This window comes from Cibotium barometz, chromosome 15, assembly GCF_041138505.1.
Source record: "Cibotium barometz isolate CiBa-2024 chromosome 15, ASM4113850v1, whole genome shotgun sequence".
In the NCBI taxonomy this organism is placed as follows: Eukaryota; Viridiplantae; Streptophyta; class Polypodiopsida; order Cyatheales; family Cibotiaceae; genus Cibotium; species Cibotium barometz.
In genome coordinates this window covers 13,171,516-13,186,344 of record NC_141060.1, presented here as the reverse complement: position 1 = coordinate 13,186,344, position 14,829 = coordinate 13,171,516, and the positions used below count along the sequence as shown (strand labels likewise).

The following is a 14,829-nucleotide window of genomic DNA, read 5'->3' as shown; positions in this document are numbered from 1 at the left end:
TTATTGATGTGACACCTACAATTTATAGGTGAGAAGTACAAGATTGAGTAGACTCACTTATGGGATAAATGTAGAGGTGCCACATGGCACTAGACTCAAGACACAAAGACTCAACTGAAACTAGACTAGAGAAATAGTACACCTAGTGTGCACTTATTTCCAACATGTGAATCCTCTATGCTAAGAGGTCTTGAGGGCTGCTAGATTGAACATGCAGGTTTACTTTCCTTGACTGGCTTTGTTGTACTCAGTTATACATTCCATTGAATTTGAATAAAGAAATACCGAAAGGGGCGCCAAGCTTTGGGGCCAATAGGTGTCGATTTCCTTTCAGTTCTGGAGCATTCTAGCTCCTGTTAATTTGTTATTTATTTGGACTACAATTGGAAGGGTGACTGCTAGTCTACCGCACTTTGGTTTCTACCAGAGGCCGGTTTCAAGGTTCCGTTGCCGGGACCCATCATCAACTTTCTTAAGGGGGTGAGCTCGTGGTTGACTCGAGGAAAGTCATTGCTGAAAAATTCAGCAACATGTCAGACACAGAAGATGAATATTTTTATGATGAAGAGGAAGAGCAAGAGACCTCTCTTGAGAGAAATGAATCTGAGGATATTCTTGCAGGAGAACAGGCTGCAGTAGATGCACAATATGAGGATGTAACACAGCCAGAAGATATACCTAGTAAAGAGGAAGATGATGATCAGTTTAAAAATCGTTTGGCAGGTGTAATGGATGTGTTTATGCAGCTCACTCAAAGTGAGAAGTTTTCTGAATTTATGAGATCTCGTTCTGAGCCTGAAAAGAAGACGAAGAAAGTGCGTTCTAAGAACCCACCTCAGGGCAATAGTGGTGCCTTCCCACAGGATCCATCTTTTGGACAGTTTCCGAACATGCAACATGCTTTTGGTGCCAACTCACAGAGTTCCTTTTTCCGACAGCCATCTATTCCTCAGCAGTCTATGCATCCAGGCTATTTTCGTGGTGGCTCTGTGTTCCAATCCATGACTGGGGGTTATCCTCAGGGAGGCATGGGTATTCCAAGGAATTTTGGAGCTAGTTTTCAGCGTGGTATGCAAGGGAATATGTATGGTGGTATGCAGTCCGGAATGCAAGGAAACATGTTTGGGGGCATGCAGTCCGGAATGCAAGGAAACATGTATGGGGACATGCAGCCCGGTATGCATAGTGGTATGTTTGGAAACATGGCTGGAATGTATGGAATGCCAGGTGTGGGAATTGGTAATGTTGACCCTATGATGGGCATGAATGCCGGGGGTAGCAATCTTGTGAAGCCACTTCCTTACGATAATCTAACGCCTATGGGTAAGGCGAAGGATTATAGGGAAGGGGGAGCTGCAGTGAAATTTGACACGTTCAGTGGGGCCAAAGATAAGCTAAAGGCACTTACCTTTTTATAGCAGTTTGACGCTGCTTTTTCTGGTGGTAATTACACGGAATCCTCTAAGGTGAGAAAAGCTGCAACTTTTCTCAAGGGCAATGCATTGCAGTGGTGGTCCACTCTTCTTTTACAGGGCATAGCACCATCTACTTGGGTACAGTTTAAGCAGGTGTTCTCTTCCGTGTATGGCTCACATCTACTTTTGAGGTGGATGTAATGACAGCATGGCACAAGTTGGATGCATCAAAGTGTGAAAATCTGGAGGATTATAATAAGAAGTTTTGGGAAGCTTTACTCCCAGTTACTTCTTATCGTGCAGTGCCTTTGTCTGAGCAGGTGGAGAAGTATTGTTGTGGGCTGCCCAAGGAAGTGCGTGACTATTGCATAAAGACTCGAGTAACAAATATGTCGCAAATGATAGAGAATGCTATGACAGCAAATGCGTTACTCACTAGGGTCTCATCTGGATTTAAAGGTAGTAAAAGCTCAAGCAAGAAATCTGAAAAGTCAGGGCATGCTTCGCGCGATGCAAAAGGGTCTACAGAGAAGCGGTATAAGAAGTTACCAATGCCCAAGAGAACTCCTGAGGAGAGACAGGCTTTGATGGATGCTCGGAAATGTTTTTATTGTACAGAGGAGGGACATATGTCTTTTAATTATCCCAAGCGTAAGTCCCAAAAGGAGTCTGACACAAAAGGGGAGCCCAAGTCTAAGAAACCAAAACCTTTGCAGACAGTGAGGAGTTTTTCATCATGCCACTTGATGGATGTGATGTTTTGTTGGGTATGCCATGGTGCCATAGAGTACATGCGGTGGTGGATACATACAATAGGAAGATTACTTTGACTCATAGAGGGAAAGAGCATATTTTGGATGTAAAGCTTAAAGGGGAATTTGTTCCTATTGTATTAGCTTCGGCAATTTCATCAGTAATGAAAAAAGCATCTTTCTGCGTACTTGATTTTTGTAAAGGATGTAAAAGATGATGAGTCTAAATCTAATTTGTCTATGTTAGATAAAGACAGGACTGATTTCTTATGTGAGTTCCAAGATTGTTTTTCCGAGTCATTGCCAGGAGAACTTCCTCCGGAAAGGCATGAAGATCCACAAATAGACTGCCGTACCGTGTTAGTGCAGCCCAACAAGAAGAAATTATGAGTCAGGTACAGGAGTTGTTGAATAAAGGGTTGATTCAGCCTAGCTCATCACCCTTTTGCTCACTTGTACTCTTAGTGCAAAAGAAAGATGGTTCTTGGCGCATGTGTATTGATTACAGGGCGCTAAACAAGAATACCATCAAGAATCGATTCCCTATTCCGAGGATCGATGACATACTGGACCGCTTACAAGGCTCAACAGTCTTTAGTCGGATAGACTTGAAAAGCGGGTATCATCAGATACGTATTAGACCCGAGGATGTGCATAAGACAGCATTTCGAATCACTTTTGGGTTATATGAGTTCTTGGTTATGCCCTTTGGTTTGACAAATGCACCTGTCACATTTACCAGAATGATGGACAAGATTTTCCGGCCTCATAGAGCGTTTGTGGGCACATTCTTTGATGATATGATTGTGCATTCACATACTGAGGAGGAGCATAGAAAGCATTTGGCCATTGTGTTTGAAGAACTCTGGAAGCATAGGCTGGTCATTGGCAAGAAGAGTAAGTTCTTCTTGGAAGAGATACACTTCTTGGGGCATATTGTGTCTAAGCATGGAGTCCGTATGGATCCTTTTAAGGTGGAAGCAATTCTTAATTGGCTAGATTTGAGGACCGTGCATGATGTACGCAGCTTTTTGGGATTGTGCTCCTATTACACGCGGTACATACGGTATTTTGTTGAGATTGCTTCGCCTCTTCATGCCTTAACAAAGAAGGCAACTCCGTTTAGATGGGCTGATCAAGAAATTACAGCCTTTAAAAAGCTTAAAGAAAAGCTTACTTCGGATCTCGTATTGGTATTACCGGATCTCCGAAAGGCTTTTGTTGTCCAATGTGATGCATGTGGAAACAGCATTGGGGCAGTTCTCATGCAGGAAGGATATGTGATAGCCTATGAGAGTCGTATATTGCAGAATGCCGAGAAGCATTTACAGGTTTATGAGAAAGAGATGTTGACTGTAATTCATGCTCTTTCTACATGGAAACACTATTTGTTTGGGGCTGATTTCACTGTGCAGACAGATCATCAGACCTTCCGTTATTTCCTCACGCAAACTAAACTTTCTGAGAAGCATATGCGATGGGCCAATTTTTTGTCTATGTTCCACTTCCAAATTGTGCATGTGGAAGGTAAAAAGAATGTTGTGGCAGACGCTTTGTCACGCAAGCCACAGGTCTCAGCAGTTTCACTTGCTTATCATCATGAGCTTGATGAGATGAAAGAGCAGTATGCCCATGATGAGGATTTTGGAAGGCTCTATGATCAGATGTCTGAGGGTCAGCGGCATGATCATTATACTCTCAGAGATGGTTTTTTGTTGATGCATGGTAGACTATGTGTTACCAGGCAAATACGACTCAAGGTCATGTTTGAAAGTCTTGCTCCACCGTATGCAGGTCATAGAGGTATTGATGCCACAGTCAAAGCAGTTGAGACTTTCTTTTATTGGCCGACCTTGAGAAGAGATGTTGATGCTTTTGTTAGGCAATGTATCGTATGTCAGAAGGTGAAGTTTGACCGTCAAAAGACACCAGGGTTACTTCAGCCTTTACCTATTCCAAATAGACCATGGGAGAGCATTGCCATGGATTTTATATTTGATCTTCCCCGTATACAAACGGGGAATGATGGCATTTGGACTATCATATGCAGGTTCAGTAAGCAGGCTCATTTCATTCCCGTGCGTAAGACGATCAAAGTTGATCATATGGTGAAGTTGTTCATGGCGAACATCTTCAAGTATCATGGCTTGCCTTCGTCTATCATTAGTGACCGTGATCCACGGATGACGAGTTTATTCTGGAGAGGGTTGTTTGACAACATGGGTACAACTCTCAAGTTTTCATCTTCATTTCATCCACAAGCAGATGGTCAATCGGAAGAGGCTAATTCTACAGTGTTAGATCTTCTTAAGTGTTGTGTGTCAGAGCACAAGCAACAATGGGAAAAGTATCTTCCTTTGGTGGAGTTTGCTTATAACAACACTGTCCATATCTCGACGGGCAAGGCGCCTTTTGAGATTGTGGAAGGAGGGAAGAAGGTACCACCCATTTTGCACACAAAGGATAAGATCTTTGAGGCTGATCAGTATGTGGAGAACATGGATGAAGCTTATCGGAGAGTTAAGTTGGCACTCCAGAAAACTCAGCAAAAGCAAAAGAAAGCAGCAGACCGTCACACAGACATGCATTAGAGTTTGCATTGGGTGATTGGGTTCTTTTGCGATTTGAAAAAGCTAGGCTCAAGAAGATGAAGGGTAAAGGCGCTTATTCCCTAAGTTGAGCATGCGTTATTTTGGACCTTTTCAGGTATTGGAAAAGATTGGTGAGGTGGCCTATCACTTGCTACCAGATCACTGGAGGATTCACAATGCATTTCATGTGAGTCTACTTAGACCTTTCCATGGGGATGTGCCTGAGGATGTATTAGATGAGGCTGAGCCGGAAGTTGAGGAACTTGATGAGGTTCTTATTCTAGAGCAGATACTGGCACATAAGGAAAGAAAGGTACGAGGTAAAGTTTCCCGTCGCTATCTTGTGAAGTTCAAGAACTATTCACCGATGGATGCGAAGTGGATGGAGGAAGGTGACTTAACAGATTCACCTCAGGTTTTGCAGCTTTATCTCGATGCCTTTGAGTTGGAGCCGACTCTTGTTACGGCTCATACAAGTTCAGCAGAGCATGGGTCTGGAGCATTGCCTGATGCTCAAGAGGGGGGTAGCACCTCCACTCCCTTGATACAGACAGGCTCAGATGACATCTAGAGGTCGGTGCAGCTTTTGTCTCACCCGAAGGTACTGATGGCTGACAGTACATCTGTTTATGGGACTTCTATGATATATGTGTACTAGTCACATTGGATTTTGTGGTTGTGTATGGTTCACAGTGGTATACAACTTGGACTACTACTACACCATTGGTTTGCAGTGAATGTTGTTACATATGCATGGCTTAGAGAGATTGGGACACTGATCTTGCCATATTGTACATTTCACTTTGGATATTTTGTTGTATCACCAGATTGCAATCGAGGACGCTTGCCATTTTTCAAGAGGGGGGTATGTCATGACCCTGTAAAAGTGAAACAGCACAAGTGTGGGCATGGTGGTTGGTGAGCAAGATAAATATTTAATGATTCATATTTGGGTGCCCGGACAAATGGTAGTATGTGTGGACATCCCCAAGTGTGAAGAGGGACCAAGGGATTTATTATTTATAATGTTTTAACCTTGGGTGGCCCCTAGGCATAAGTGGCCCTTAGAAAGTTTGATAACTTTAGAAAGGGGCCACTAGGATATTATTGGAGGGGGCTACTCCATTTTTGGAGGTACACGTCTCTCTCTCCTCTCTCTCTCTTGCTTTTGGAGAGAAGTCGTGCAAGTTGGCTGCGTGGAGGAGAAGGGGAACACAGCTCTGTGGAGAGTAGCCGTACAGAACACAGGCCGTACAGAACAGGTGGCTGTAGGCCGTACAGAACAGGTGGCTGCAGGTTTACCGACAGCGGCTGGTACAGGCGGTACTGGCGACCAGGGTACGGACAGCAGGTACAGTCAGGTACGGTGCAGTTCCGTACAGTTGGTACAGGCAGCGGCTGCTGTACGACAGCTGACATAGGCGGCAACTGCTCACTATTTGGTACAGGCGGCTGCAGGTTCAGGCGACTACTGTGCAGGTGCAGACCTGTACGATACAGGGGCTGCAGGTGGGTACTGTACGGACAGAACAGTACAGTCGCTGCAGGTCATCTGACGCAGACTGGTACAGGCTGGTACGGCTGCTGCAGACTTTCTGACGCAGGCGGCTGCAGGTCCACAGACGCATGCAGGTACATGTACGGACAGGTCTAGGCGGGTACAGACCGGTTCAGTCCAGCAGTTCAGGCGATGCATCAGTCAGGCGGCTGCTGCAGGGAGAAAAGTACAGACAGGTACACACGTGCTGCAAGTACAGATCCGTACAGACAAGTGCACACGTGTGATGCAGAGTTGTTGATACAGGCGGCTGCAAGTACAGACTGGTACAGTCAAACCCTGCGGTGCAGCGCTGCACATAAAAATTGGTAATTTCTGAACATATCAATCTTTCTTTCTTTCCACTGGCTTATGTCTGCTGCAGAGTTGTTTCATCTGGCCCTTTGTGAGAGGAAGGTGTTGGGGTAAAGGCGTTATGCCCACCCTTATAGTGTGTACAAGCCCATAAGTTATAGTACATAGTACACTTAGTACTTTTAATGTACTAAGTGCACTATGTGTACTATTGCAATATACATGTGTGATAGGGGAGTCACACACTCATGCTTTTCATGAGTTGACTTATCCCCACAACTCTCTCTCTCTCTCTCTCCCTTGCTTCTCTGTGTATGTCTCCCATGAATGAACTCTAACCCTAATTCAGGTTTCTCCCCATCAACTGGTATCAGAGCTAGCAGCAAGTGACTGGCTTGGGTGTGTACATGCAGGCGAAGCAGGCTTCCTGCAGTACAAACAGCGATAGCGTGAGCAGCTTACATCAGAGTCGCAGCAGGCAGCCAGAAGCTTGCAAGAGAACGGAGGAGAAGAAGGCGAATACAGGACTGTCGACTTCAGGCTGGGCGAGCACGTGGCACAAGGCAGCATTCGCAGTCTAGGCGAAGCGTGAGCGAAAGCAGGCTTGAGCGTGGAGGCGAGCGAAGCGAAGGCTGGCGCTAGGGCGCTGGGCGTAGATGCGCACGGCGTAAAACAATCAAGGCGTCGGCAGCAGCCAGGCGAGTGTGGCAATCGAAACGCAAGCGAAGGCTTGGCGCTAGGCGAAACATTCTCATCCGCAAGCTGAGCGAAGCGCACAGCACACAAGTAAGCGAAGGCAGAACTGCAGAACCCTTCCAGGGGGCCCTTTCGCTCGCTGGAGAACTGGCGGCTGACTCCTTCGAATCCATCTCACAGACAGCCACTAGCAATCGGGCTATGGCAGGATTAGCGAAGGGAAGCTGTGCTAAATGGACCCTTGTGATGCCGTCCTCGTCTACAGATCACCCCTCACAAGCAGAAGAGAGCAATAGGCAGCAATAGCTTTCTGCATCAGCATCAGCATCAGCATCAACCCCTCTTTTCCTGCAACAGCCTGCAAATTGAAGAGAAAAATCAGAAATTTGAAAGGTATTTTGCTTCAATTTTTTTTTGGGACTTGCAATTGAGCAGGTACAATTATCAATTGAGCAGGTACAGGTGCCCAATTGCTCAATTTTTGAGCAAAATTGGCAAAATTGGGTGACATTGGTCACAATCAGGATCAATTTGCAGGAAATTGATCAAATCAGGATCAATTTGCAGGAAATTGGATGTCGAAATTTGGGGCTTTTGATGTAATTGTGCAATTAAGCACTCATACATGCTGTATGATGTGAAAAATCGCACATTTGGGCAAAATCGCAGCAAATTGCAGTGCAAATCAAGGGGCTTTTGTGCCGATTGAGTTGATTTGCATGCAGGCAATCGCATTTGATGCTGTGGATAATGTGCTGATGCCTTACAAGCACTCAATGTGCCTGTAAATCAAGGGGCTTTCATGTATTTGATGTATATGTGGCCAGGGGGAAGCATCGTGAACACTCTGGATGCCTTCATGTGCGTCAATGTACCATGCATGATCAGAAATTGATCTCAAATCAAGGGGCTTTTCAAGTTTGTATGCTTGTTGAGCTTGGCAAAGCAGCAGGCAAGACATTTATGCCTTGAATCCTCAGAAATCAGCTTGCAGTCAAGGGGCTTTTGCCCAATTTCTGTTCGGGACTGTTTTATGCAGTGTTCGTGACTGTAAAAATCTGATTTTCACTCATTTGGACAGCCAGGAGAGCAATTATTGCTATTGTACCTGCTGGTACAGATTTGGCACAGCTTTGTGCATGTTTTGACATGGCTGTACACTGTTTTGAGTGATCAAAAGGTTCAAATTCAGCTGCTGAAATTGTCGGTACAGGTTTGGTACATCATTGGTGAGCACTTGGTACTGCTGTACAGTACTTTGGAAGGGCAAAAGAGCACATTTAAGGTGCTGTCCAAAATCTGCAGCAACCAGATTTTGGTGTTTTCATCACATAAAGTGGGAGAAAAGTTGCATTCTTGCTTCCGCAGTGGGAGATAAAGCTTGGGAGAAAAACTGTGAGCACTTTGTGTGCTTTTGGGTGCAGTGTTTGCACATTTGCAGGGAGTCAGGCATTAAAGGTTGCATTTTGCTATGGCAACCACAGGTGAGAGCTCTTCATTGCTTCACATCAAGAAGCTTGAAGGCTCGCATAACTATGATATTTGGCAAACCCAGTGCTACAATGTGTTGCTTCAGAAAAAGCAGCACAAGCCTATCAAAGAAAGGGGTGTGATGCCCGCTTCTCTTACAGCTGAAGAGTGGGAAGATATGGATGAGCTGGCAAGATCTACTATCATGTTGTCTGTGTCAGACTCATTACTTTTCAGCATTCGTGAAGAGAAGACAGCTTGGGGAATGTGGCAGAGATTGCAGGACTTGTATGCCCAACAAAGTGCCTCAAGCAAAGTGTATTGGTTGAAGAAACTCATAGGTCTTCAGATGAAGGAAGGGGCGTCTATGACAGCCCATCTCAATGAGTTTAATGGTATTGTCAGCCAAGTTATCAATCAAAAGCTGGCAATGGACGATGAGTTCAAAGCCACTTTTCTGTTATGCACTTTGCCAGAGAGTTGGGACACATTCAGGACAGCCACTAGCAATTCGCATGCTATGCTGTCATATGCAGATGTTGAGGGTGCTCTTCTTCAAGAAGAGATGAACAGGAAAAACAACTCTGTTGGAAAGTCCAATGCAATGAATGCACGTGGGAGATCCCAACAAAGGGGAAAAAGCCAAGAAAGGGGAAGGAGCAAGTCTCGCTCCAAAAAGGATTTGGAATGCCATTATTGTGGCAAGAAGGGACACATCAAAAAACAATGCTACAAATGGAAAAATGATCAAAAAGAAAAGGGAAAAGGCAAAGACAAAGAGAAGGATGAAGCCAAAGATGTAAAGCCAAAGGGCAAAAGTGGAGTCAAGATCGAAGAAATCAATGTGTCACATGCAGGTGGCAGTGAGGATGAGGTCCTATTTACTTCTTGACTTGATGCCCATTCACTTCTTACAGGTGGTCATGGTATGCACTCATGGATCATTGATTCAGGTGCCTCCTTTCATGTCACAGGTTGCAGAGACTTGTTTGTCAGGTATACTGCTGGCAATGAAGGAGTGGTTTATTTGGGTGATAACCATGCATGCAAGATTCTTGGCAGAGGTGATGTGAGGCTTGTGTTTTCAGATGGCTCACAGCTTATGCTCCATGATGTCAGGCATGTGCCTGAGATCAAGAAGAACCTGCTTTCTACTGGACAGCTTGATGATGCTGATTATGTTACCACATTTGGTAGTGGAAAGTGGAAAATTAGTAAGGGCTCACTGGTTGTTGCCAGAGGCTCTAAGGTGGACACTCTTTATTTTATGCATGCAGGTGTTTGTCACCATGCTAATGTAAATGCAACCGAGCTGCCGGAAATTTCTATGTGGCATAGCCGGTTGGGACACATGAGTGTCAAAGGAATGGAGCAATTGTCTCGTTTGGGTTACTTGCCTTCTCTAAAGTTTTCAAGTTTTCAGTTTTGTGAGCATTGTATATATGGTAGGCAACTACAGTGCCCCCACAAGAAAGCACTTGGACAGAAAGATGCTCAGTTAGAGCTTGTGCATACAGATGTATGTGAGATGCCTCAGCTTTCTTTGGGAGGGGCAAAATATTTTGTGTCTTTTATTGATGATGCCACACGCAAGGTGTGGGTTTATCCTCTTCGTTTGAAGAGTGATACATTCTCAGTGTTTGAGAAGTTTGTTGCTCTTGTTGAGAATCAAACTGGCAAAACACTGAAGGCTTTGCGTTCCGACAATGGTGGAGAGTATATGTCCAAACAGTTTCAGGACTTTTGTGATGCTAAAGGCATCAAGAGGGAGCTCTCTACTCCTTATGATCCTCCACAAAACGGGACAGCAGAGAGGATGAACAGGACCATACAGGAGAAGGTCCGTTCTATGTTGTCACATGCTGCATTACCTCATGGTTTTTGGGCTGAAGCTGTTATGACAGCCGTTCACCTTATAAACAGGTCACCTAACACGAGGCTTGGTGGGAAAGTGCCAGAAGAAGTATGGACAGGGAAGCCTCCGTCATACAAGCACTTGAGAGTGTTTGGTTGCGTTGCGTACGTGCACATACGCAGGGAAATGCGCACCAAACTTGATCCCAAGTCTCACAAATGCATATTCCTAGGATATGGTGACAGAGGTGAAATCGGGTATAGACTTTGGGATCCCATAAATAGAAAGATCATACGCAGCAATGATGTCATTTTTGATGAAACATGCATGTATAAGGAGCCTGCAAGGCAACAGGAGCCTGGCAGAGTCATCTTTGATGATGATGGACATCATGGACAACAACAAAGGGCTGTAAATCAGCCATTACAGCAGGAAAACCAGCCCTTAAATGGTGCTGAAAATGGTCCAAATGGACAGCCAGATATGGCAGAAGATATCCCTATGGATATACCACAGTTGGAGGATATACCGGGCATGATTTTTCAGCCTTATGGCATGGAACAGGAGCCACCAATGGGTGATATGCAGGCTGGACAGCAACCTGCAAATGATGGTCATTGGGTACGGAGGTCCACTAGACCCTCCAGAGCCCCTGACAGGTTTGTTCCAGGGGTTGACTACTTGATGCTCACTGACTGTGGGGAGCCCTCATGTTATAAAGAGGCTTTACAGAGGGCAGACAAGGCTCTTTGGGAGCGTGCCATGAAGTCAGAGATGGATTCTCTGCATAAAAATGGAACATGGAAATTGGTGCATTTGCCTGCAGGCAAGAAGGTTTTGCCATGCAAGTGGGTATACAGGCTCAAAGTTGCATCAGATGCAAAGCCAAGATACAAAGCCAGGTTAGTGGCTAAGGGCTTCAAGCAGGAATATGGTGTGGACTTTGATGAGATCTTCTCTCCAGTGGTCAAAATGACCACACTTAGAGCTGTGTTGGCTTTGGTTGCGCATGATGATCTGGACTTGATTCAGATGGATGTGAAGACTGCTTTTCTTCACGGTGATCTCCATGAGGAGATATATATGCAGCAGCCAGAGGGTTATGCAGTGAGTGGAAAGGAGAAGCTTGTATGCAAGCTGAAAAAGAGTCTTTATGGGCTCAAACAGGCACCAAGAGAATGGTATCATAAATTTGATACATTCATGAAATCACAGAAATTCAGGAGAAGTGACATAGATCACTGCTTGTACACCAAGAAGGCTTTGGATGGCAGTCTATTGATCCTCATCTTGTATGTTGATGATATGTTGATTGCCGGGAAATCTCGTAAAGAGATGGATGCCTTGAAGCAGAGGCTGCATCAAACCTTTGATATGAAGGATTTGGGTGATGCAAATCACATCTTGGGTATGCGGATACTTCGGGACAGAAATCAGCATGTGTTGTATTTGTCTCAGAAGGAATACATTGGCAAAGTCTTGCAGAGGTTCAATATGGACGGGGGGAAGAAAGCTAGTACTCCTTTGCCTCCATATGTGAAACTCAGTGCTATGGACAGCCCACAGTCAGATAGAGACAGGGCTGATATGGCCAAGATTCCGTATGCTTCAGCTTGTGGCAGTCTCATGTATGCCATGGTTGCTACTAGGCCGGACATTGCATTTGCAGTGGGAGTGGTTTCTAGATACATGGCCAACCCTGGCAAGAAGCATTGGGAAGCAGTGAAAGGTGTCATGAGATACCTGAAGGGCACACAGGATTTGTGCATTTGCTTTGGCAAACAGGATGCATTAGTGCATGGTTACACGGATTCGGATTATGCCGGTCATCCAGATAACCGGAAGTCTACTACCGGTTATGTGTTTACATTCACAGGAGGTGCTGTGTCATGGATATCCAGGATGCAGAAGTGCACAGCCTTATCTACTACAGAGGCCGAGTATATTGCAGCCACAGAGGCTTGCAAGGAGGCATTATGGCTATCTCGGTTAGTGGTTGATTTGGGCTATACAGGGGATATTCCATTGTTGCATTGTGATAGTCAGAGTGCCATCCAGTTGGCAAAGAACCCTGTCTTTCATGCAAAGACGAAGCATGTGGATGTGAAGTATCACTTCATCAGAGAGGTGATAGAGAACAAGCAAATTCAGCTTGTTAAGATTCATACGGATGACAACCCGGCTGATCTGTTGACGAAGAGTTTGCCTCCGGAGCGGTTTGCTCATTGCAGACACTTGATGGGCATTGGATGAGGTCATTTTCAGCCTTGATATGGCCTTGTATATTATCATGTACATGCTGATTTTTTCTTTTCCTTTACTTAAGGGCACTTTGCCTTTAAGTGGGAGGTTGTTGGGGTAAAGGCGTTATGCCCACCCTTATAGTGTGTACAAGCCCATAAGTTATAGTACATAGTACACTTAGTACTTTTAATGTACTAAGTGCACTATGTGTACTATTGCAATATACATGTGTGATAGGGGAGTCACACACTCATGCTTTTCATGAGTTGACTTATCCCCACAACTCTCTCTCTCTCTCTCCCTTGCTTCTCTGTGTATGTCTCCCATGAATGAACTCTAACCCTAATTCAGGTTTCTCCCCATCAGAAGGGTATAACAGTTTGAAGGGTGGAAACAGAGACTGGACAATGGATTGGTTTTTAGGCTGAGTTTGAAGCCATGAACATGGAACAGCCAGATGTGTGCTCAAGGCTGCCCTGTTGAATTGTCTTGGTTGATTAGAGGGAAACACAGTGTGTTGCTTTTGTGGGACACAGATCTGTATGTGAATCCTCTATGCTAAGAGGTCTTGAGGGCTGCCAGATTGAACATGCAGGTTTACTTTCCTTGACTGGCTTTGTTGTACTCAGTTATACATTCCATTGAATTTGAATAAAGAAATACCGAAAGGGGCGCCAAGCTTTGGGGCCAATAGGTGTCGATTTCGTTTCAGTTCTGGAGCATTCTAGCTCCTGTTAATTTGTTATTTATTTGGACTACAATTGGAAGGGTGACTGCTAGTCTACCGCACTTTGGTTTCTACCAGAGGCCGGTTTCAGAGATCGAGCATGCGTCAGAGATGGTCGCCGGCTATTCTCTCTTACGAAAGATGGTGGAAACAATTGCCGGTTTTTTTTTTTTCCTCGAAGGGTGGTTCAGTCCAGCAGTTCAGGGTCGATTTCCTTTCAGTTCGCATACAGTACTTGTAATTCGCCCCGTTTTTTGTTGAGTTCTTTGTGCCAAGACATCTTGCTTGGGGTTAGCCAGATAAAGGAAGCAGACAGATCTGTTAGTACTTACCGATACCTTTTTTTGATCAGTATGCAGTTTTACATCTGAACGATTCTCTTGTTTTTGTTGGTTTGTAGCAACTGGCCGACTTTCCCTCAGGTATACATAAATGGAGAATTTGTTGGAGGCTCTGATATCTTGAAGAAGATGCACGAGGTGAGTCATCTCCAAGTTTCTTCTGCAGTAAAAAGGCCCGGCGCAGATGCACTTAAAGCTTTCTCACACCGTGCTTTCACAAAAATCTGTATTTAACATGTCCTTGCTTGTTTTGTTCGGGCAGTCTGGCGAGCTAGAGGAGATGCTCAAAACAGTTCCACGGAAATAAGACTTCAAGAACAGTCTGTCAGCAGTGTTCTAATCCCAGTTTTTCCCTGAGGAATCATTTACAGGTTCTTGAGCAAGCTGCTATAACTGCCTGTTTTTGGTGCTTTAGAGTTGTTATATTATTTCTTCTTTTTTGAAAAAATTGAAGTGTACTTTTAATATTCATGAATCTTTCTACTTGTTTGAGCCTGTTGAGTCTTTTCTTATTTGGAGACGCGGCAATGTCTCGTAATCATACATTTGAAATAAGGACGGGTAGTCAGGGGATACAAGGATCTCCACTTGTCAAAGTTTATTTTTGAAAGACACTTGTTCACATTACTATTTTAGAGTTTGTTTCAAACCTGTCTTGATAAATAAGAATGCCCTTACTCTCCTCTCATTATGTGCAAGTATATGTTGTCCTTTCTTTCAAGTGATGTCGAGGAAATACACTGCTAAGCTATTTCCTAATGCAATGCAATGAAATCTAAGCCTTGTGGGCTTCAATCAAGTAAATCACCAAATAAACTAGGCTTTTTTCCCTTCCAAGTATTAAAGTAATGTTTCTTTATACAAACAAGCTTCAAAACAAAATAAA

The 14,829-nt window shown here is 44.5% G+C and overlaps 1 protein-coding gene across 1 annotated transcript in view; it reads left to right on the top strand.

Annotated features, from left to right (window-relative positions):
* The window catches only part of LOC147630984 (monothiol glutaredoxin-S15, mitochondrial-like), a 115,810-nt gene extending 101,232 nt beyond the window's left edge, over positions 1-14,578 (top strand). Inside the window, exons 5-6 of the mRNA XM_086809326.1 lie at positions 14,003-14,081; positions 14,206-14,578. Of these exons, the coding sequence (XP_086665452.1) occupies positions 14,003-14,081; positions 14,206-14,250 (124 nt within the window). The 3' untranslated portion in view covers positions 14,251-14,578. The remainder of the gene's footprint in view (positions 1-14,002; positions 14,082-14,205) is intronic.
* Positions 14,579-14,829: the final 251 nt, after the last annotated feature.